General features: G+C 34.0%; 1 protein-coding gene across 1 annotated transcript; it reads left to right on the plus strand.

Moving 5' to 3' along the window:
• The first annotated feature begins 874 nt into the window (after positions 1 to 874).
• On the plus strand, positions 875 to 26,190 carry LOC111044347 (syntaxin PEP12). Its single transcript, XM_022329463.2, has 6 exons — positions 875 to 1,078; positions 2,911 to 3,153; positions 4,686 to 4,854; positions 13,808 to 14,072; positions 15,097 to 15,179; positions 24,783 to 26,190. The coding sequence occupies exons 2-6, from the start codon at positions 2,918 to 2,920 to the stop codon at positions 24,873 to 24,875; spliced, it is 846 nt and encodes a 281-aa protein (XP_022185155.1). The 5' UTR covers positions 875 to 1,078; positions 2,911 to 2,917; the 3' UTR covers positions 24,876 to 26,190.
• Positions 26,191 to 26,535: the final 345 nt, after the last annotated feature.

A 26,535-nucleotide genomic window follows, 5' to 3' on the forward strand; every position in this document is an offset into this window, starting at 1 on the left:
ACTTAAATGATCCGGATCAATTGATCTCGTTCACTGCCACGAGCCAATCAGAAGACCAGGATTGGAACTTCCCAAGGTCACGTGACATGTTTAGTATTGGGGTAATGTAAAAAGCATTGGTTAGATAGGCTTTTGATTACAAGTTTCCATTCTGTATCTATTCTCTGCCGTTACAAAGAGCTAATTGAATGTTACCTGCGCATGCGCATTATGGTGCTGTTTGAGGATCAGATTTCCTTGATCGCTCATCAATAGTACGATTACGATTCGAATTTCGCGGCACAAGATAATATAATATTACGCTGTGGCTACAGTTACGGTAACCGTAACTCCATTCGCGTTCCGGTAAACATTTGCGCAGGCGCGGCTACCGCTATTTACATGTGCATTGTGGTGTTGATGGTTTTTGGTGACATGGTTATGATAACCTATCGTTTCAATGAAGTTAGTTAGAAATAAGTTAGTTAATAATGAAGTTAGTTAGTTACTTATAAATCATAACCATGTGACCAAAAACCACAAGCACCACAATGCACATGTAAATAGCGGTAGCCGCGGATGCTCAAATGTTTACCGGAACTCGATAAGAGCTACGGTTACCGTAACTGTAGCCACAGCGATAATATTAATATGATAATAATAATAAGATAATAATAATATAATATAATTATATAATATTATACGATATAGGTTTATGGCATCTTTGAGTCATACAATATCGATTAGTGAAATTGACTGTATTGATGATTAAATAATGTTCATAAAAGTTGAAAACAAAAAATGAATTTTCACAAAAATTCCTAAAATAGAATGTATATTCTTTTTTCACATTGGTAGTATGTGATAATTCAATTTATCCTTAATCAGCTGTCAGCACTCAGCGCAGCTGTAGAGCTGCCAGCTGCGTAGTGCTAGTGCGTACAAAAAATCCAAAAACTATAGGTTATATCATAGATTGATGATCAATTTACAAAAGTGTATACTTACCAATAATATTCTATTCAATGTGAATCTATAGTCATCTTATATCTGATAACAGTAAATCAGAGACATTTAGACAACAGCAAGTTTTTTACTGGTAAGTAGTCTCCACTATAGCCTATTATGTGCACGGAGTATTGTTTGTAAATCAAGTTTCATTGTCTGTAGATTGAATCCTTTGTTTTCCTTATAAATGACGCATCCAGTGCAATGCTTTTTGCAAACAAAGATAATCATAAATTCAAGTGGACGAGGCAACTTTAGCTGCCTAAACTGATGAAATCAACTATTTCAGCGTGAATAAGGAATCATCCGGTGTACTTCACAAGTCCACAACTGGAACATTTTAAAAACATCACTTTCTCATAATTTATATGTTATCATTTTTACAAAAAATTAAGGGGCGCTTTAGTATATAGGCATCAGAATCCAGCATTGAGACCTACATAGATTGATAGAGTTAATGTTTTCAAAATTCTCTAGTTGTGAAAGACACTGGATGATTCATTATTCACGCTGAAATTGCTGTTGATTCGCTTTTTTTAGTAGAGTATCATTCAAATTATTAGTCACGAAAATTGTATTGATATTTTCATCCTATGAGCATACAGAATATGTGAACATACAGCATATACATGAGCATATGTATGGGAACCGCTTTCTTATATTATTATATAAGATTAGGATTAGAATAACCCTCATATAATAATATAAGCTATTTTTGTTCTAACCTAACAACCAACATATACATGAGAGTCTGAGTAACCAACATGAATATTATAGGTATTAATTCTCAAGACATGGAAGTCTGAGTTGACGGTATAAGCATGATAGTTCCCGTGGAATTACCGTTTCACACTTTCTTTATTATTATTGTCCTCCGATTGGCTGAGAATTAGCCAATCGGAAGACAAGTGTTAAAAACGGCAAAAGGCTTCCCCAGACCAGGATATCATACGAGTACTGTACACCAATACGTCACAAAGGTAAAATAAAAATATGTTGTAAAGGTTATTACATTAATGAAATAATTTGGTATGTTTTGAAACATTAATGTATTATTTTGTTACACTAGACAAAAATACAATATCAATTTTTTTACATTAAATTTGTTCAAGCCGTAGCATGATAATTCGATTAGGTTCTCTTTTAATTTCTGAAAATTTCAAACTATCATGCCTCTTCCACACTCTTACCAAGTGCTTACAAATGACAACGAGCGTGAGAGTGTGTATGACTACTATGCCACCACTCACCTCCACTCCGCCCGTATAGGTATATACAGCGCAATGATAATATATAATTGTAGCCTAGTATCCTATCACTGTATACAAGGATAGTATACTGTATTTAAGGTTAGTAAACCTTCCTTGCATACAGCGAGCCGTTTGACAAGCTACTTGGCGAGAGCTTGGCGCTGGCATCACATTTATGCCTCATGCAACCTGGTAAATAACTGATGAATTTCATTTCTATGTACATTGCACTCATTGCACATTGCACTGAATTTCTATTTTTGTTTTATATTGTGAAATTATTCTTGTTGATAATGTAAATTATCATCTTAACAAAGCAAAGTCTTTTTATTGCTATTATATTGAATATGTATAGAGAATTATGGATTTTTTCATTCTAGGAATTGATACTTATAACCTTAACATTGAAACCTTCACTTTCACAACAATTAAATTGAAAATAATGTTGTTGTGAAGTGAACAACAACAAGACTTTACCCATTTAGGACTATGTGGAACCTTATCTAAATTTGGGAGAGGAATAGCACAAGGATACCTTATTTTTTTCTCTCCCTATTATTTTGATGATGTACTTATTCTATCAATCAATAAAGAATAAAGAATGTTCTCAGTAACCGGATTACACAGTCTTCTACTTGAATTTGAAAAATGACGTTTAACTTGCATTTTACAGTATTAATATGGCTGAAGGATTTGCTCAAGGCTCTAAAAAATCTTACGGAGCCACAAGAGATGAGCCTCTGCCAGATGTCAGCTTTGCTGGTTCCCATTACAATCAGGGTGAACAGCTACCAGCTGCTCTCATTGATAACATCACTTCCAAAGTGCAAACAATCTGTTCGAGTTGGAAGCAATTACAACAGGCATCGAAAAACATTGGCACTCATAAAGACAGTAAGGGACTACGTGATGAAGTGTACGTATCAAAAAAGGAACCTTTTCAATTTCAAATTTATTTCATCATAGCCTAGATACATACATTCATAAAAAACTAAGCATTACAATACAATTTAACTAAAAATTATATTCAGTGAATGAAAACCACTGGCATAAGATGACTCTTGTTCGCCAGTAGGAGAATTAAAAACAAAACTGTGGTAGCAAACACCTTAGCATGTACAATACATTTACGGTACAGTATTATTATAGTCTGGATGAAACCCCTCAGGTAATCCTGTGTCGGGCCCTTCTTCATATTTGTATTCCACAATAGAAAAACATGTAGAAGGCAGAAAAAAGAATGAAATGAAATATATATAGTGATACTTAGATATTCTACATAATATTTAAAAACTGTAAAATTTCGAGAGAGAATTATTGAAAATCAAATAATATAATATCATATAGTAATTGAACAGGCTTTTGTGCGGACAGCACAGTCTAAGTAATAGTTATCGATTGTTCAGCCAACAGAAGAAGCCATGCACAATTCAATGTAAGTGCTATGACGCAATATAGCTAGTATATTATAATATAGAATTAACATTCCAAGCATATTAAAATTAGATCAACCTTACAAACTAACTATCAACCTTATATTATTTAAGCCTTCATAAAAATAATTGAATTTCATCAATAATTGCATCAATGATTTTTTCAATATGGCGTTTACCGCTCGGCTATATTTACACTCAAGTCAGGTTGACTTACAGTATTTACAACTTCAGGGTTGTAAAGCTTACAACTTACATACTTGAAAAATCTTATGTTGTGTTCAAGCCTAGGTCTTGATTAGTTAACTCTATTTCTGTAGCGAATATTATAATTAGTGATATGAGGTTGTGTTGGGGAAGAATAATTATTATAAATTTTTATTTTTGAATGTATCTAAAACTGCTCTAAACGAAAATGAATGTCTGACTGGTAATATATTCAAAATTGAATAATTTTATTCGTTTATAGATGATAGATGAATGTTTGACGAAAACATTATTATTAATATTAATACATGTTAATAATGTTTGAACTAAATAGCGAAAATATAAAGTCATTCATGAATGTGTTATAGGGAGCCAACAGAGAAGGGCACGAAAATGAATGAACAGTTTATAGAACGTAGTATCAACTACAGAATTTTTATGTAGGAAGCATTACTGCTTTCCTTGCTTTTGATTGTGTAATGGAAGCATCCTATTTATTTTGAATTGGGGAAGCGGTTGGCTTAAAGCGGTGAAGAGGTGACTCCTCTCAATATCATTATTTATGAGATGAAAATCGCCTCAAAGCAATATTTCCCTGCAATAGCAGTGTGTAGGGAATATAAAACCTAAATGAAAGAATCACTTATTCGATCTACATCAATATTTTTGAAAGCAATACTTTTTTGCTAACTGTAGCAGGGCAAGGAAAGTAAAAATCAGAGCAGAGACTGTACACAAGTACTCTTAACTTAGACTCCTATATCTTCAGATTACTCTTTAATAATTGTCTGTTCTTATCTGTTTACAGAAAAGTCACGCAGCTAAGCACGAACCAAATAATTGATCAAACAAAAAAAGATATTAAGAAATTGGCGGGAATATCGAGACAGAAAGGCGACATGTTATTGAAACTGCAAATTAATCGATTAACCAGTATGTTCAAAGAAGCTGTTGAGACGTATAGTTCCGTTCAAAAGGTATTATATTATTTATAAAATCATTTGTAGTACATAACAGAAAACACTTTACAGTTTTACATTATTAAATAAAATAGGAAACGAAACACACGACATAGATAGATTAAAAACTTACATTATTTTCGGAAATTTTCGATGGCTGTGCCATCTTTTTCCAAAGTTATCAAGTGTTTTTAATCTATTTATGTCATGTGTTTCTTGTTTTAATTACAAGGGTGAATCAAATGAAAACCTTAACCTTCCGGCAGTCGCGCTTTTGTAAAAAGTACAGCAGTGTCAGGTTTTTTTGGTGCACAAAACTATTGGATGGGGTGGTGTCAGTGAATGAGTCACCTATGCATTCCAAAACTTTCTCCCCATCACTCCACTGAGTTGCAGTATCAACCTAGCAATGGTTCAGTATTTAGGTGCCATTTAGTCGCGACAGTGCATAAGATAGGGAAAGACAGTATACAGGGACTGTAAACAAACCAATAACACAGAATTGATGGCTTTGCTTGATGTACCTTATTGGGCTATGATATGGTAATCACCCAAATGTTCATAGGCGTAAAATGATCCAAGAAGATGGAAAAAGTAATTATACAATTAATTAATATGGTTTGACAGTAAACAGAGTACATATTTACAATTGGAAAATTGGATGTTGTAAAAATTACAACACGCGACTGGTCGTGTGATTGAGAAGGGTGCGACTACCGGAAGGTTAAAAGTATTAAATATTATTTATTTTGACAATTAGGTGAAACTTACATTTATCATTCTTCAGTTAAATATCTATAGTAATAGTATTAAAACCCTATTGTTACAGAATATAGCTGACTATGCATTGTCTTCTTTATTAATCGCCTGGATGAAAAACGCACAACTGTGTTGACTAAATATAAACTAGATGGTATCCAAGGTGAACTTTTGACTAATCTAATGCAGCAGTTGAACGCAACTCTTACTCGTACATTGATTCACGGAGTACATCAAACTTTGGGCTCTCATTTGCAAATCCTCCAAATTCACGATCTTGACGATGCTAGACATAAGATTATTAATGACTGTAGTATTGTTCTAAGGAGCTTGAACTTCAAATCAACTATCAGTACTATCAATAAAATTGATTCACGAGCTTTCAATCAAACGCCAATGCGATCAAACACATTCACTCATGCTTATCAAGCAAGCAACAGAGCTTTTTCTAACAACTTCTCGCAACCTCGAGTACCGAATTTCTTCCAACAGAATAATGCATCACAGCAAACGCCAAATCCCCCCAAAACCCCCCAAAACCCCCAGAACAGAAACTTTCAAGAAAATTTCCCTCAAAATCAATTTGCTCAATTCCCTCAGCAACCGAGGCCTGTGCAAAACAATCCTCAATTCAGACAACCACATAATAGTAAGTGGGATTCACAAAACACTGTCAGCATGCGCACAGTTCAAACTAATCCTTCTAATCGTTTCAAACTGAACTCAAAATCTCCGTTTGAAGTGCATCATTTGCAAGATGACTTAACAGATAACTCATCTAATCTTTTCGGAAACGGAATCCAAAACATGCACGATGACTTGACAGACAACTCATCTCATCCTTTCGGAAACGAAATCCAAAGGATGCAAAACCAGCTAACTTCACTTACTGAAGCATTCAACAACATGCAGGCTCATTTTTTAGGGGTAGGCCCAACACACTCAGCGGAAACACCCCCAAAAAATTTGAATTGAATATCATAAATAAGTCGCTTCCATATTTTGTCGACCACGCTAACCGTAAATGGATGGTTGACACTGGGTCGTCAAAGAACTATGTGAACCCCTCTATCATACCACCCAATGTGACCAGATATAAAGAAAAGTTCGTAGTAAAAACACCAGCCGGTGAAAGTGGTGGAAACGAATACATTTTTATGAACTCAAATACTGTGTTTCCAGGAAGTTCACAAATTAAAATGTACGTGTATGACTTTTCGACAAGATGCGATATATTATTAGGTCACGAAACTTTGAAAGAACTCAAAGCCAATGTAAATTATACAAACAACACGTTAGATTATCGTACTATTTCGAAACCGTTGTTATCAGTGATTAACTCTCATGAACAAATTCAATTGAAACCAGGATTTAATGTTGTTACTGTACCAGTTAGGTCGATTCCTAATCTCAAGACAGGACTACTTAAAGCTGTTTCTCATGAAAGTTATTACGTTGAAGAAAGTATTGTTAGTATAGAAGAAAATAGATGTAAGTGCGTAGTGTATTCCAATGAGCTCATGACCATAAGCCCCGAGCCAATGCAGATAGAAGAATTAGAAACTATTTTTGACAATGATGAAATTGATAACTCAGATGTATCAAACCAATCGGATATTATAAGAGAAATTCCTAAACTTCTTCGGATGGACCATATGAATGTCGAAGAGCGGAAACATATCATAAATCTAATCCGGAATTTTCCTGAAATCATCAAACGTGAACATGATGAATTGACAAGTAGTACTAATCTGTTGAAATTTAAAATCAACACTACTGACGAAATCCCTGTATATTCTAAAAATTACCCTGAAGTGTTCAGGAAGGACGTTGAATTAGAAATTGACAAACTTCTTCAGAATAAAATAATTCAACATTCCAACTCCCCATATAACAGTCCAATTTGGGTAGTGCCCAAAAAACCAGACGCCTCCGGTAAACGTAAAATACGTGTCGTTTTAGATTACAGGAAGATTAATGATAAAACGATTGAAGACTAATATCCCCTCCCAAATATTGAGGACTTATTTGGAAAAATTGGTAGGGCTACCTATTTTTCAGCGATAGATCTCGCTTCTGGATTCCATCAAATTCAAATGGAAAAGGAATCAATTCCAAAAACTGCCTTTTCAACTGAGAACGGACATTATGAATTTTTGAGAATGCCGTTTGGATTAAAGAACGCTCCAGCTACTTTCCAACGTGCAATGAACATTTTGTTTTCCAGAATGCCCAATGTGTTAGTCTACATGGACGACATAATTGTGTTTTCTGATAATCTCGAGGAACACTTGAAACATCTAAAATCAGTTTTCAAACAACTTAGAGATCATAATCTAAAAATCCAACTGGACAAAACAGAGTTTTTTAAACGAGAATTACTATACTTAGGACATATCATATCCGAACGCGGAATTCAACCCAATCCTTCAAAGCTAGAAGATATTAAGAACTTTCCAATCCCAAAAACTGAAAAAGAAATTAAGCAATTTCTAGGATTGACAGGCTATTATCGAAAAATGATAAAAGATTACGCTAAGATTGCAAAACCTCTCACACACGCCTTGAAAAAAGATGTTAAAATCAATCCAAACAATCCAGAATATCAAAAGTCATTCGAAACATTAAAACTTCTATTACAAAACGATCCAATTTTACAGCTACCTGACTTCACAAAAACATTTATTCTGACTTGTGATGCTAGCAATTATGCTATAGGTTCAGTGTTATCACAAAAATTCAATGGTAAAACCTTACTCATTGCATATGCTTCTCGTACACTTAATCGTCATGAAGAAAATCTTTCTACGATTGAGAAAGAATTATTAGCTATAGTCTGGTCATGCAAACATTTTCGACCATACCTCTATGGTAGAAAATTCATAATCGAAACCGATCACAAACCTCTTCAATGGCTTAAAGAACCGAATTCAAAATTAATTCGTATGAAACTCTTTCTAGAAGAATTTGATTTTTCAATCCAGTATGTGGAAGGTAAATCGAACCAAGTAGCCGACGCTCTTTCAAGAATACGCCCACTTGACGTTAACATGATGGAAAATGATGAAGACGAACCTTTCCAAGGTTTCGAAAGTGGTTTTCGTGGTTTCAATCATGACTTTCAGGATCTCGAGAATAACAATGATCTCGATGACCCCGACGAATTTGACATGGACGAACTGCTTAGATTTAACACTAACACAGACATTCCCTCAGTAGACACCGTCACACTTGACGATTTTCTTCAACATGTAGGCAAATCTGCCGAACAAACTAACAATTCCGATCGAGACAATATTGTAAATAATGATAATGATGCTAATGATAATAATGCTAATGATAATGATGCAAACAAACAAGAAATTGATAATCGTAGTCTAGTTACAATACATTCACAGGAGAGCTCGAACGAACAAGTAGTCATTGCGGAAGATGACAAAATAATCAATGTTGAACAGAATCAAATCATTTTAGAACGTGGCAACAAAGAACCTGTTATCAGAAAAGTTTTTACAAAAAACAGATTGATTCTATATTTTCATAGTTCATCCACTCCTGAAGAAATAAATGATGTGTGTATACAGTACTTGAAACCCAACACACTTTATGGGATACTTTGCTCCAGGACAGGTGTATTGGATAAGGAATATGAAATGATTTTCGAAAATTTTAAGAATGTTATCATTGCTAATTTTAATTCTGTGAAACTTAGGAGATATAAGAAACTGAATTTGGATATAACTGATTCAGAGGAACTAAAAGAAGTTGTAACCAATTATCATGTAGGAAAAACGTATCACCGTGGAATTAATGAAAGCTATAACCACATTCGAAGAGAATACTATTGGCCTACCATGCTTAAAGACATTACAGAATACATAAATAAATGTTCAGTATGTGCTAAAGTGAAATATGATAGAAGACCTGTTCAAGTTGAATACAAAATTACCCCAACTCCTGACAAACCTTTCGAAAAAATAAAGATTGACACGTTTCAATACAGTAGAATAAAATTCCTCACGATAATAGATTGCTTTTCGAAAAAACTCATGGCATATCCACTAACAAGTTTGAACCAACTTGAAATACAGTCTTGTTTGAACGATTACTTTTCTCTATTTCCATGCCCTAAGACAATCCAAATGGATAATGGTCGTGAATTCGACAATGCTGGACTTGGAGATTTTTTGCGTTTATATAAGATAGAACCTTATTATATAACACCGGGACATCCAGATTCCCAGGGTTTATTAGAACGAGCACACTCGACACTCATTGAACTCCTTAATGCTATACAAATGGAAAATAAAGACAACAAACCCGAAGATAATATGAAACTTGCAATTATCGCATTCAATAACACAATAAATTCAACTTTGATACTAACTCCTATGGAAATGACTTTTGGTGTATCGAAAAATCCATATGTTGATGAAATAACGGAAGCCCTTATTGCTGAAGAAAGAACAAACGCCTATCTAGAAAAACTGAAAACTATTCACAAACTAGTAAAATATAAAGTAGGACAAGAAAAACAAAATAGAACTGATCGCTTAAATTAAACTAGAGAAAAAGATTTTGAAATGCCTAACGAACCCTTCATAAAGACAACGTTTAATAAAAAGGACAAACCCAAATTTTTCAAAGTGAAATACAGTAAGGAAACTCAATTAGCCACTAATCCAAGAGCGATTCAGAAACGACCCTTCAAACTTCACCCGAATCGAGTGAAGCGAGCTCCAAAGAAAAACAAATCAACTAATTTATGTGTTTGAGGTAACAATGTTTGTTCTTCTGATGCTGTGGCGTTGCTAACACCAGCAAACCCCTCCCTCCCTATAGATATACATTCACTCATACAAGTAAAACATCACCCATCACTCAGCTATCAAAATTCACGACTCATTCCTAATAAATGAAACCTTCACATACATGCATAATATTAATGTAAACATGTTGCCTATCGAATTAAATACAATCAAAAGAACAATATTCACTTTGCGTGAACACAATATCGATCAAGGCCGTCTAGACATCATAACAATGCATTTAAAATACACAGAAACAAAACTAGATCACATCAATATCAGCAAAAATAGAAATAAGCGTGGACTTTTCAATGGACTTGGCTCAGCTATTTCATGGGTAACCGGTAACATGGATGCGAACGACAAAGAAAAATACGACAAAATATTATTTCAAGTTCTGTCAAATGAATACCGCTTACAGCATAATATTGAGAATCAATTTTCAGTAAACAAAAGGCTCATTGACGATTTTAATGCTGATGTGAAAAAGATTCATGGGAATAATTTGAAAATTATAAATTATTTCAAAACTCTCTCAAACGAAACTACGACTGTACAGCTGAACCAGCAATTTTCCCTTTTATTTAGCTCATTAAGTTTGCTCTTTAATAAAATAAGCGATTTAGATACTAGTTTGGAGTTTTGTAGATTGAATATTCTACATTCTAGTATATTATCCCATAAAGAAATGAATAATATTATTTCTGAATCGAATGTAAAATTGATTTCTGAAGAACCAGAAGTATTATGGCAATTAGCAAAGGTACACTGCTCATTATATAAAGAATATATATCCTACTTCATTGAATTCCCTTTAAAATCACCTACTTATGAAACCTTCTTCTTATTATCCTATCCTGTTTATCGTAATACTGAAGTTGCCACCATTCATGAATATCCTTCCCTTATCCTGAGATATGACGAAATTTTATCTGGTAAATGTGAATATTTGTGTGACAACTACTACTGCAGAAATGTGACAGTGATAGAAAATAAGTGTATAAGTGAAGTGTTAGAAGATAAGGAATTAGAACACTGTAAACAATTAGTAATTAATGAATCTGCTTCTTTTGTAAAATTCATTCCAATTATCAATCAATATCTACTGTACAAAATTGACAAAGCTATTATTTTATCAGACAAAAAGAACACTACATTATATCCAAAATCAACTCAATTATTGTATCTTAATAAGTCAGAACAGTTATTCGAACATCCTAAAATACATGAATATTGGGAAAGTGATATATCAATCCCATCTGAAGTTCCATTTCGTAAATTGAAAACAAACTTTTCATTTGATATTATACATGAAGCAAATATTAAGATTGAACCACTACTAGCAATAGAAGAACTTAGCATTGCAAAAGACGGTACTTATTATATTTGGATTTTTATTATATGTTTTATTGTTATTCTTAGTATATTTATTGTATTTAAATTATATAACTTTATTTAAATATGTAACTTCTTTACTAAATAATTGTAGAAATGTTAATGTAGCAGCAACTTCGCAAGCCCCAACATTTGTTCTTGGGCCTTGCCTCCAAACCCAAAATTCTGATCGCTGAGGACAGCTTCAGTCTAGGAGTGGAGGAGTTAAATATCTATAGTAATAGTATTACAACCCTATTGTTACAGAATATAGCTGACTATGCATTGTCTTCTTTATGTCTCAATTAATTATTTTCAGTTAGTTCTACTCAAACTCTTGACGAGAGCACTCGGCTCCCGAAATTCTTTAATTCGGTATTTTCTGTAGTTGTAGTGTTAATAAAGTTTTAATTTTTAAAAACTCAGTCGTGTCGTCCAATCACTTAACTTTCGACATAGTCTCCTTGTGTTATGCAAATGTTCCACCGCTTTGGAAGTACATGAATACCACGTTTAAAGAATTATTTTGGTTGTGCCTGTAGCCGCTCGTGCACCGTGGTTTTCACTTCTTCATCACTTTGCAAATGCTTGCCTCTCATTGCATCTTTAAGCTTTCCAAACACAAGCAAGTCACTAGGGGCGAGGTCTGGAGAATAAGGTGGGTGAATGAGGCATTCAAATTTGATATTCTGGATAGTTTGAACTGAGAGACGGGTCCGTATATGGTCTGGCTTTATCATGCTGTAACAACACACCTAAAGGGAGAAGTCCTCGCCGTTTACTTCTGATTTCTGACCAATGTTGATTTTTCAAAAGATTTGAGATAGCCTACTGTTTACTGTCATTCAATGATAGCCCCTGTAAGTGTGATGCTCCATTATTAATTCGTTTACAATGCAGAAGAGAGTTAGCAAGAGTTTTCCAGCTGATCGCTGAGTTCTGATTTTTTGGGGGTTTGGCGATGAGCTATGGCGCCATTCCTTACTTTCTCTTTTGTTTCTGGTTGATGGTAATGCTTGTTTCTGGACAAACATGAATCACCATACTGTACTGTCATCCTGCAATGAATTTCCATTGGTTTGACACCTTCATTGTCCAAGAAACGGATGACTGATAGCAGTTCTAACGCGGTGCATATTGATACTGGGGCGGCCATATTGTAACTGAAGTCGCCGCCAGTTGTGTGTAGCAAGGTCACTGATGCACCCGGTAGTCATTGTGTGAGCTTCAACGAACATCCCTGCCAACTACCGGATCAATCCTACAACTTCTCGGAACTTTACAGCACTTTTAAGGTTTTCATTTGATTCACCCTCGTAATATTATAAACATTCACTCATAATTTTAATGTAAGTTTGGCATGAATTCATAAAATGTCTGTTGGAGTACGATGATTGTACCAGAAACATAAAAGTTCACCAGTGAACTACTTACTACTGAAATAAAAACTCACAAAATTAACTTATTGATTGTAGATGTTTTCATTTTGTTTTTCACTTTGAGGGAATGAGGGAAAGCATATTTTAATGTTCATCCATAATATCAATAAATATGTGAACCAGACTAACTCAAATCAAATCAATTTCTTTACCTCTTGAACAAAAACAATATAGAAATTTCAATATAAGAAGCATATTATAACCTAGATTTCAAATCAGTCACAAGTAAGGTCAGAAATAAAGCATACATAATAATACAAAACGATACTAAAACTCAAAACATAAATATACTATTATTAAGTTCATTAGAATTTTTGTCTCCTTCTAATTATTTTTCTATGGCGGCTATCCAGCACGGAAATCCTTTCTGCTAGGAGCGAGTATCAGTTCATTCAATTATTTAAATGTATGGAAAAACGGTAAAAAACGAGATAAAGATTGAGAGGGAAATTAAGATTTATAGAATATTGTTAATATCAAAGAAAAAGGTCTCAACTATCCAATCATCCTAACTATTCATAGATTAAACCTACAATTCTTGTCATAAACAAATTTTCTTGACATCAATTCTGATCATTAATTTTGTTTCAGGAAATCGCGGATAAAATGAAATTTTGTCAATTGCCATCGGAACTGGCGTTGATTGAGGACAGTAATCGGCAATTCGACTACTCTGATGATGCCGAAAAGTCACTGATGCGGAATCGACAGAGCGAAATACGAGATTTGGAGTTTGAGCAAGGCATGATACTGGAACGTGAACAGCAAGTCAGAAGAATCGAAAACGAGATAATTGATGTTAACCAGATAATGAGAGAACTTGGATCTGTTGTTTATCAGCAAGCTGAATCTATCAGTAAGTTGGTGATTTTAGAGTGCAATAGCCTTTTATTTGTGGTGTCTGTTCAGCTCTTGTTCCTGTTAACGTTGAAAATTGAAATAATGGTTTAAAATAGTGATTATAGATTTTATAAATAATAGAATTTGATAAAATGTGATAGGGAAATAAATGTAAGTGTCTCTTTTAGGCCATTGAAAATGTATAATTTGGAATTAAATGACATAAAATAATTATGAGCAACAATAACCTAGAGAGAAGGAGAACTATTAGAATTGGGTGAGACCGTTTTATATTATAGTTTCAATTGTAGTCAAATTTAAAAAATAGTTTTTAAGATAGGTAGCATACATAGATTATGTAATTTTAAAATTTTTAGCCCAGTTCTTTATTCATATTCTATTGCAAAGTTGTACAGTGAAACATGTTTTTTGCCACAGGATGGGTCACTGGTCAGGAAATTGAATAATCATTGGTTTTTTTTAATTATTGCATTCCTCTGTTTGAAATAAGATTGAGAACCCTTAATCCCGGTACAGGTAACAAATATGATATAATATATAGCAGTTGGTGCAAAACACCACGGGCTATTGATACAATCACAGCATTCATGATCTTGTTTGGAAACAGAGTAGTAGCCGTTTAAATTGGTTAGGTAAGATGTTGTATAAACCTCTAAATGTTGAAATCGATTTTTTTTTTAAAGTGCAATTGATAGAGCAAGTGTAACACTGTAAGAATGTTGGTGGTATTATCAAGGGCGTTGTGTAATCAGTTGTGTTCAATGTAAAATCTACTGCGGTATGTGAGGAGGAGACCATAATCTGTACAGAAAGCTGTCGCTCTTGGGTCTACTCCGAAAAAACTGCATCTGTTCCACTTTCTATGTATTCACAAGAGTTGCAGCACGGAGTTAAAACTCCTATTACTATGCAACAGTACAAGTGGTCTCATATTCACATGTTCATTATCAAATGTATGTTCTGGTGCTTCTTTTTAAAGATTTTCCATCAACTAAATATATCTTATCGTCTATTTTCAGATAGTATTGAAAACGCAATAGAAAACGTGGCAGTAGGTGTTCAATCTGCGGAAGAGGAGTTGGAGAAAGCAGCTACATATCAGGTATGTTATGAACCACTTCTGAAGTATTGAATAAAACTTCTTGAAGCTATTAAAACCATTCATCTAATGAAAAATTGAGAAACCAGTTTCGATTACCACTCAATAATCAATGAACTCTACTTACTTACTATATAGTTATGTAGTGTAACATAAGGATGTTGCTAGGGATTGATAATAGTGTAACAACCGAATCTAGTCTCTCAATATTTTTCAATAGATTAGTGGTTGTTATAATTTCGAATTACTTTCTTCAACTTGTTAGATAACTACCACAATACTTATTTCACTAGTTATTTCTGCAGTATCTGTTCTTCCTTTGTACTTATTTCTATTTCAATTTCAGTACGTTCTGAATCATCCAACTAAGGCTAAGATTGATATTTTATACAATTTTCGAATATTCTTTCACCTTTCGAAGTGATATAGGCTAATAGGCTTTCCTCAGCCTATTATCCTGGGAACTTTCCAGAGAGACTGAGTTTAACTCACCTCGTGTAGCGTAACTATCAAGTAGATGTGTCACATCTTCTGCCTTCTTGTATTTTGTTGAATGTCTTTTGACAATCACATACCATCTGCGATCCATGAAGATAATATGTATCAAACTCAAACACCCAACAATTCATAGAAAAAACTGTCGAACGATTTGAATCCATAACATACTGTCTCAGCTATGCAGAGGAAATAACTGGTACAGATTGATTTTTCAGTCCAATTACCCTATCCTTTCGTGTGTGGTAAATTATTTCTAATAAATTCCTCCCCCAAGCTCGAGATTGCTCTTTTGGGGAAGTAGTATATCCCTGAACCCCCCTTCATAGGAATACAGTGGGCAGTCTTCCACCAAGTGCTGCATCGTCTGCACATCTCCACATGTGCAGTGGAGGTCAGCGGCTATGCCCCAAGTAGTCTGTGCTTGAGCACACCTGCCTGCAGATTCAACCTACACCACAGTTTCCTCTTCAGATTCATTCCGGCCAAAGGCACAGATGGGTCTTCCACCAACGACTTATTCTTTATGTTGACCTGATTCTATTTCTGCCGCCACAATTCTCTAACATCTTGTCTCTCAACTTCCGCCAGTCAGAGATAATGCCTAGACCTCAATCTTTTAAGGGCTGGATTCAGCATATCCTTCATTAGTGGGAGCTCTTGTCTGGAGGATAAACGGTTCATCAACTGATAAGTCCTCTATTTTCTTCTCAATGCTGGTGGAACAATATTGCATACGACAGGCAACTACTCAGTTTCAGTGGGTCTTATGGTTCCACTTATTTGCCTCACAGTGTCATTCAGGGTGATGCTTATTTTCTTAGTATGAGTGCTGTGCTCCCATACTGATGAACAGTATTCTGCTGCACTATACACTAGTGCCAGGCTAGATGTTTTTAGAGCCTTCACACTGCAGTGCGAGTTGATAATCCTTAGTTAAGGAACTGGAATAACCAACCGGCTTTTTAAAAAGAATTATTTATTTCAACATACTAATACATCTAATACATGGTTATAAGCGATGTACGCTCTACGAGCTCTGGCAACAGACTGACTCGAAAAAGCAACTAAACTAATGGCTAGTAAATAACAATGCATAGCTACATCAGCATTATAAAGGGGGTTACCAAATGTAACTCCTCCCCCCCCAAGTGTGAAGCTGCCCTCAGCTTCAAAAATAAAATAGTATTAAGTCCAAGTACAAAAATTAAGTATTAGTTACATGGCAATCTTGGATACATTTGTTGGGAATCGGTATTAACAATATCGTTATCCACGCCAGAATTACAATTATTTGAGTTAGAAATGGACAGTTTTTGCCAAATTATTTTAATAAAAATTAATATCAATAAAATTACAACCAAAATAAATAATATAGTAATTACAACAATATAGATGATTCTATTGTCTTGTAGAGGTAATTCATCAATAATATCAAGTTGTTGAAATTTTATGTTTGCAGTATGTACTTCATCAAAACTAAAATTAGAAATCTTCTTATTTTCTATAAGTTTAGTTGGCACAATAACTTCATTTTCCCAAAATATGTTTGGTCTGTAATATCCAATTAAAGTCTCTGAGTTATCAATTTTTAACAATTTAGTTTTTCTGTTTGGAAAGAGAGTAACATTTTTCTTCTTGGCAGAACTGTAAATTATACATGAACTTACATTAAATAATATAAAACTATCAATTATGTTAATATATTTCACTAAAGAAGACCCATCTTTTAAAACTAATTTATTACATCCATTTAAATCTCTATCATCTAACAATTGTTCAATACATAAATTTTCAATACGACTTATATTACTACAATAATAATTATCATTGATAAGTTCGCAAGTTCCAAAAAATAATTTATCATTACGGAGTACAAAAGAAGGATGTACAATTGTTGTTACAATTTCATTTTCTTGAATGACAGGATATGACAACAGGAAAAATGTTTCATAAATTGCCGACTGTAGCGGTACTTCAATGAAATAAGAAATGTGGTCTTTAAACATTGCACAATGGACTTTGCTGAGTTTCCATATTACACTGACATCGTTTGAAATGAAGCTAAAATTCGAATTTCGGTGCATGAGAAAAAGTTCATCGTGAGAAATAATAGTCGAGTGGAGTACATTCAATTTACAAAATTCTAAGCTTGTTACAATATCAGAAATTTTATTATTTAAAAGCAAGAGAGAGTCAAATAACAATGAGGATTGCTGATTAAGTTCGATTCTGTTTGATTCATTATACAATGAATTAAAGTAATTACTGATTTTCATATTATTTGATCGTATTGTTTTCATTTCATTGTTGAATTCCTCCATTAATTTATGATTAACAGCAAATTGTTTTTCTACATTATTACTAAGATGGTATTCGTTTGATTGCACAGTTTGTAAAATTTTATCATATCGTTCCTTATCGTTAGCGTCCATATTACCAGTGAGCCAAGAAAGTGCAGATCCTACACTATTAAAAAGGCCTCGTTTTTGTCTATAATTAATTGATTGGATTTGATTTAATTTACTCTTCGTATACTTTAAATTTAATTTCATGATGCTTAGGCGACTCTTATCAATATCCTTATTAGCTAAAAAATCAATAAATGTTTCTATATTACTTAATTCTAATCTTAAATAGCTAGTACTTATTTTATGAACATATGTGTATGTCGTGTTAACAATAAAGGAGTTCTGAATTTTAATGGGAGCAACACCGGAGGATTTGCTCAGATCAATCATTTCATAAGGTGCTGCTGGGGCCAGTTGTTCAGTGCGTGTTTGTTTTTCGGATTCAATTTTATTCTTTATCAACTTGTGAACTAAGTTCATTCTTTCTAAATATTGGTGAGACTGTTGTTCTGTCACCAATCTTTCCGTAACTCTGTTAACAAAAGGATTGTTTGATATGCCATAAGTTATTTCCATGGGAGTCATTTTCAGAGTTGAGTTGAGCGTATTATTAAATGCTATAACTGCTAGTTTCATGTTTGTTTCTGTTGAATTGTTTTTATTCTCCAATTGAATTGCATTTAGGATTTCGATAAGCGTAGAATGAGCTCTTTCAATTAAGCCCTGAGAGTCTGGGTGTCCAGGAGTGACATAGTATGCTTCAACACCGTACAATCTCAAAAAGTCGCGTAAACCTGCATTGTCAAACTCACGGCCGTTGTCCATTTGTATAATTTTGGGTAGGGGAAAAGATGAAAAATAATCATTCAGGCGTTCTTGAATATCGATTTGGTTCAAACTTTTTAGGGGATGGACTGTTAATCGTTTGGAAAAACAATCAATCATTGTCAAAAACTTTATTTTATCGTATTGGAAACAGTCAATTTGTAGTTTTTCAAATGGTTTATCTGGAGTAGGAGTGACTTTATATGTGACTAACAGGTTGTCTATCATACTTTACTTTCAGGCATACAGCACACTTGTTAATGTAATCTGTTACGTCTCGTAGCATTGATGGCCAGTAATATCTTCTTCTTACCTGATTATACGTTTCATTGATACCTCTGTGGTACGTCTTTCCTTCATGGTGATTTGAAATTATCTGTTTTTGTTCATCAGTATCCACTATATCTAAATTCATTTTCTTATACCTTTTCAGTTTTATCGAATCGAACGTTTCTAATAACACATTTTTAAAATTGTTGAAAATTTTCTCGTACTCATCATACAAAACACCTTCTCGCGAACAGAAAACTCCATATACTGTTTTTGGTTTCAAAAACTCAATACATTTATTTTTCATGCCATCATAATCGTTAGCGTTCCTAAAATAAATGGTCAATCGTCTTTTACCAAAAATTTTTCTTAATTGAGGGGCTTGGTCACCTCTTTCAAGAATAAGTTGGTTATGCTCAATATTAAGCAACTTATCATCATCAGCTATAACTACCTGTTCATTTGAGCTTTCTTGCGAGTGTATCGTAGCTAAGCTGCGATTATCGTTCTCGGCTTCTTGTTCGTCATCGTTATTATCATTACTCAGGATATTCTCACGATCAATGTCATCATAAGCATTATTATTTACAAAGTTTCCTTGATTAGCATTATTTACTAAGTTATCATTACCAGTATTATCATTCCGCTCGCCTAATGTACCTATTCGTTGAAAAAAATCTTCGTAGGTACTACTATCTATCGAGGGTACGTCAGTGTTAGTATTGAACCTTATCAAATCGTCTATACTTATATCATCATATTCGTGGGGGTCATCACTAGTATTCTCCAAACCTTGAAAATCATTCACAAAACCTCGAAAACCATCCTCGAAACCTCGAAAACCATTCTCTTCATTTTCCATCATAGTGACGTCATAAGGACGGGACAAAGCATCCGCTACAAAGTTGGTTTTCCCTTTTATGTAGGTAATGTCAAAATCGAATTCTTCTAACAAAAGTTTCCATCTTATCAATTTGGAATTTGGCTCTTTAATACTATGAAGCCATTGGAGAGGTTTGTGATCAGTCTGAATTAAAAACTTACGTCCATATAAGTAGGGCCTAAAATATTTACAACACCACACAATAGCCAATAGTTCTTTTTCTATGGTTGAAAGATTGATCTCATTTTTGTTCAATGTCCTTGAAGCATAGGCAACAGGTAGATCTTTACCATTGAAAATCTGTGAAAGCACTCCTCCAATAGCAAAATTGCTAGCGTCAGTAGTAACTATGAATTGTTTAGAAAAATCGGGTAACTGCAATATTGGACTGTTTTGTAGCATTGTTTTCAGTTTTTCAAATGCATTAACGTACTCCTTATTAGAAATGTCAACCTTGACATCTTTTTTCAAAGCTTGAGTCAGAGGCTTAGCGATTTTTGCATAGTTTTTGATCATTTTTCTGTAGTAACCAGTTAATCCTAAAAATTGTTTTATTTGTTTTTCGGTTTTGGGAATCGGGAAGTCTTTGATTGCTTTCAATTTGGCGGGATTTGGTTGAATTCCTTCTTCTGAGATTACATGTCCTAGGTACAACAATTCTCTTTTGAAAAATTCAGTTTTATCGAGCTGTATTTTAAGATTGTGTTCTTTCAATTTTTTGAAAACGGATCTCAAATGTTTCAAATGCTCCTCTAAATTGTCAGAGAATACAATTATGTCGTCCATATACACTAAAACATTCGGCATTCTAGCAAATAGTATGTTCATATTACGCTGAAAAAATGGGGGTGCATTTTTCAATCCAAAGGGAAGCCTTAGAAATTCGAAGTGGCCGTCTTCTGTTGAAAAAGCTGTTTTTGGGACAGACTCTGGGTCCATTTCAATCTGATGGAAACCAGAATATAAATCTATCGTCGAGAAATAAGTAGCTCGTCCTATTTTTCCAAATAGATCTTCAATATTTGGTAGAGGATATTTGTCAGCTATAGTTTTTTCATTGAGTTTTCTGTAATCGATTACCATTCTAATTTTCTTTTGACCAGAAGCATCCATTTTCTTGGGAACTACCCATATTGGAGAGTTGTATGGGGAGTTTGAGGGTTGAATTATTTTGTTCTTTAGCAACTTTTCTATCTCAATTTGAACGTCTTTCTTGAAAATTTGAGGGTACCTATAATTTCTTGTGTATACAGGATTGTCATCAACTGTGTTGATTTTGTGTTTGAGTAAGTTCGTCGACCCTAGAGGGATATTTTCAAGTTTGATTATTTCGGGAAATTTAATTACTAAATCAAATATCTCCCTTTTCTCTTCATCATTCATATGATCTGTACGCAAAGTTTCAAAAATCAAATTCTTCACTAATGCAAAATGTTCGGGACTCTCGGTCACTGATTCATTAGTTGGCTCATAAATAGTTTCTATCTCATCTATTTCCATGGGTTCAGGACTGATGGTCATGAGTTCATGAGAAAACGCTAGACATGTACATTCATCATTAACTATATCTACTATACCTTCTTCAATACTAAATTTATCATTTGTTACAGGTTTAAGCAATCCTCGTCCTACATTGGGAATAGACCTAACTGGGACAGTTATCACATTAAAACCTGGTTTCAATTCAATTTCGTTACTACTAGAATTCATTACAAATAATAATTTTTTCGATCCATTATCATAATCTAACGTCTTATCCTTGAAATTAACATTGGCATTGAGTACACTTAGAGTTTCATGTCCTAATAAAATGTCATACTTCTTAGAAAATTCAAATAAATACATCTTAATTCTAGCACACATTGGAAACACTTGTGACGAGTTCATAAAAATATACTCATCTCCTTTTCTTTCACCAGCAGGTGTCTTCACGATAAATTCTTCCTTAAATCTAGTCACATCAGGTGGTACAATAGCGGGATTTATATAGTTCTTCACTGATCCAGTGTCAACAAGCCATTTTAGATTAGAATCATCGACAAAGTACGGGAGGGATTTGTTGATAATCTTCAACTCGAACTGATTGGCGGGTCCCCCGAAGGAGCTGGGCCTAATCCTAAAAAACGGTCTGCCAATTCGTTTACAGCTGAAGTGAGAGAATCGATTTGAGTTTGCATAGATTGAACGAAACTAGTTTCATCAAGTGGAGTGACATTTACGTTAGATTCGTCAATGCAATTTCCTTCCATATAATGAACATCGTGGAACGAATTGTTCCGTGCAGAGTTGTTACTACGATTGGTTGAAACAGTACGCATTGAGACAGTATTTTGAGAATTCCAATTCGGAGACTGTCGAACGTTTTGTGCACCGCCTTGGAAATTACGAAAGTTACTGTTGAAGGATTTTGGTTGGACAGTTTGAAATTGAGACTGCTGAAATCTTGCGTTAAATGGTACTAGATTCTGTTGAGGCTGTTGAGATTGGATTTGTGGAGGTTGTTGGAATTGGTTGTGTTGAAACCTATATTGGTTAAAAGGAGCAAAAGTTTGCTTGAAGGGTTGTTGGAAACTTCGAGGTGAATACTGCCTGAATTGGGAAAACACTGATCGCGGTTGAAAGAAGTTACGCTGCCGAAATTGAGGATTGATAACTGCATTATCAGACACAGATTCCGTAAGTTTCAATTGATTTAGCACAATACTGCAATCACTGCGAAGGGTGTCGCGGGCTTCGTCCAAGTTCTTAAGCTTGTAGACTTGGAGATGAGCTCCGAGTGTTGGATGAACACCGTGAATAAGTGTCCTTACAAGTGTCATGTCAAGTTGTTCAAGAAAGTTTTTGAGTAAGTCGCCGGATACACCGTCTAATTTGTAGCGAGTAACTACCCTGGTTCGTTTTTCGTTTAGTCTGTCAAGAAAGTCAAGGGGATGTTCATGTTGAAAAGTTTTCATGATAGCAATCTCTGCTATGAGGTCTGGAACAGTACGTTTATCGGAAAAGTGTTTCTTTATGAGTTGAATAAGTTCGATTACATTGGAGCACTCACTATTTTGAACTACGCTATCAGCTGTGCCTTCTAAGTTGTGAAGTGCAGCGGTATACAAAAGCCAGTGGTTCTGGTCACGTTGAGTTTTTTCGATAGCATCATTACAGTAAAGTCTGAAAAGTTCTTCAATGGATCTGAGAAATTTGGGAATTTTATCAGGTGTCCCATCGAACTTGGGAATAAAGTCCAACAGATGTTTGGGGATAGTTGCCATAGTGGAAGAGTCTAATTTGGAGGGCTTGATGAGTTGATTTGAAGCAGAAGAAAGTGAAGCTGAGGTAGAAGAATTCATTCGTTACTTACAGTAGCAGCAATGGTAAGAACTGGATTTACTTCCGGTTGTTGGATGAAAGCGTTCCGGAAGGAGTCTGCCAGTGTGGTTGCCAAGATGAAAGGAGTCCGGTGGCGTGGTTATCCCGTGTAGAAGTTCCGTTGAAGTTGAAGGTTCACCTCACTTAGTCCTCCGATAGGTTCCTTTTCAAAGTCGAAATAAGCGATCGCGACACGAATCGGAAAACTAATATTGTCAAACGAACAACATCGGAAAACTGCGCGAGGGTGGTTCGGGCGCCAGTTAAGGAACTGGAATAACCAACCGGCTTTTTAAAAAGAATTATTTATTTCAACATACTAATACATCTAATACATGGTTATAAGCGATGTACGCTCTACGAGCTCTGGCAACAGACTGACTCGAAAAAGCAACTAAACTAATGGCTAGTAAATAACAATGCATAGCTACATCAGCATTATAAAGGGGGTTACCAAATGTAACTCTTGACTGGTGTGAATCTAAGTCGTCTCATGATGGATGTCTTCCACCACAGAACATGAATATTACGGCGAAATCAGTCAAAGCGTGTTTAGCTTCAATGGGTGGACACTTTGACCATATTCTTTAATAATATTCAATAACTAAGAAATGAGTAATAGAAAATTATATTTTCTTTGTGTACTATAACAAAATTAAAACAATGAATAGTATTACAACTAAATTTCCGTCTTATAAATTAATTAAAAACTGGGTAACAGCACTAAAAATTACCCTGTGAGCTCTTGAATGTAATTCCCTCGAAATGTACATCTTTTGGTATTTACGTTGGATAAAATAAATAAATAAATGCTTATTTCCCAAAAAAACTAAAACTACTACATCAATTACAGAAAATATTAGATAGTTTACAATTACATACAATAGATAGTTTCAGAAAATTCTTATAATGTGTTTTTTGTACATGTTTAGTGTTTTCTGTGTGGAAATTGACCTACTATGCATCCACTATGGCCTACCATGTTCTAGAGTAGGTTTTGTTTGTTTTTTTTGTGTGCGAATTAGTAATTAGTAAGTGTTTGGTTATTCATTAGGTGTTTAGTTTGAATTAATGTTTTCTATGTTCTGTTTTCCTATGCCCATCAACCAATTGTGTACTATTGTTTTGAACTGTCTAGGATGATTAGTCTGTTTAAAGTTTGCAGGAAGTAGATTATATAATTTTGATGCTAAATGACACCACGATTAATTCACCCATTAAGTGTATATACTGCATTCTTTTATTGGATCTTATTGACTGTAGTAATCTCTCAATACATATTCAATAATAATATTGATTTATACCTCAAATCTCGTTATTTTTAAGCTAAATATGTTTTTTATTTGTTGGCCTGTTTTATGAATAGAATAATGTGACATGAACGATTTATCAATTGCTGAATGTTTTTATTGTCCTTTCCAGAACAAACGACGGAAATCAGCCTTCAAATTAGCTGTCATAGCTATCGTATGTCTGTTGATACTTCTTCTATTGGTTTACATATCTTTAAGATGAATTTAAGTTTATTTACACCTCCAATGCTCATGCATTTGAACGTATTTCTTGATAGATACTGTATTATGTTACTAGAAGTAATCTGATTTGTAAGTCATAAATTCTTATCAGAAGAATATCTATATATCTAACTATATATCGTGTGGCAGAGAAGACCCAGAGTCCTAACTCCGCTCTTAATAAAGGCAATAATTCAATTTAATCCAACCTGCCCTAAGTTTGGAAATAATATGCGTTACCAGTAATATAAAGTTGTTTATAACTTGGAAACAGTTGAAATATATAAAAATCAGGTATGGGGCTCATGCTAATATTTCCCCAACTATATTTTCAAAGAATATCTTTGGAAGCTGTTATCAACTGATGTATAATCAAACTGACACATAAAATGTGCATAGAAAACATAATCGAATGGATGATTATCCAGTAACTGTTGATAAATTTTCTTTCAAGTAGGCCTATACCATATACGAGAAAAAATGTATCCTAACGTCTGGTGGCTTGAAGCTCTAATGGTTTTTTATTTATGAGATCAATATTTCAGTTATCCATCTGAAAGTAGCTCTTTGTTGAAAAAACTAGTTAGATGAATATGCATTTGGACCATCGTTGATTCGTTGATCTGAAGAGACTGAGTTATCACGATTGTAGGAGGGCAATCATTTTAGGTATTATTTTTCAAGTTTTTACATGAATACTTATTTCTCCTTCTGTAGTAATTATACTTGATCTATAAGCGAATACTTATTAAAATTCCACCACAGATATCATACATTGTGTTTCACAGTGAATTATAAAAGTTATTAACTTTTTTGGCGTTGCCTCTGAGGTCGATAAAGCAAATCAGGTGTCAAATGCGTGTTACTTTGTGAGACCATAAAAGTGACTACTGTAGTTTTTTCATCTATTGTGTAATACAGTTCGTAATTTGTAATTAATAGAATTTGAATAATTATTTCGTACTGAAAACGAATATCCATTTTTTCTTGTTGAATTTCACTATTTAGTTATTATTCTGATACTATTTTGCTAGCATAACTGTCCAAACATTCAGTATCACTCCTCATTGAAGATTCAGAAATATTCCCTTTACCCGTCATTTATCGTTTAAGCTTGTTGAGTTAAATTTTCATTTTAAAACTTTTCTACCATTATTCTATTAATATGATTATTTTTATTACTGATGATTTTGTTATAGCTTTTATATGAAACATAGTGATACACACAATAGAATAGTGAGTTGAATGTTTATACTGTATATTAATATTTATAGTTTTATCATGAATATAAATTCCAGCTATAAATATAGCGAATATTTAATGTACATTTTTTTCTTATCTACCCAATAGAATGACATGTACCTATGCTACAAGATCCAGAAAAGGATCTATATTTATGTTGAAGAGGAAGACAACCAGACTGAGAGACAGAACAGCGAGAACGTTCTAATAACAGCAAGAACTTTATGATAAAAATCTGGTGTGGTACACTCACACAACTTTCCTTGCTCATTGAACTGTAAGCCTCATTCTCAAACAAGAATAATTAGGGGAATAGCATAATTACGATTGGCGGCAACATATTTGCAACTACGATCAGACTACTGTATATGTGTATATATAATTGTTTTCAGAGTACTTTTTCCTTTGTGTAAATTGTG

Source organism: Nilaparvata lugens, chromosome X (assembly GCF_014356525.2).
Source record: "Nilaparvata lugens isolate BPH chromosome X, ASM1435652v1, whole genome shotgun sequence".
NCBI lineage: Eukaryota > Metazoa > Arthropoda > Insecta > Hemiptera > Delphacidae > Nilaparvata > Nilaparvata lugens.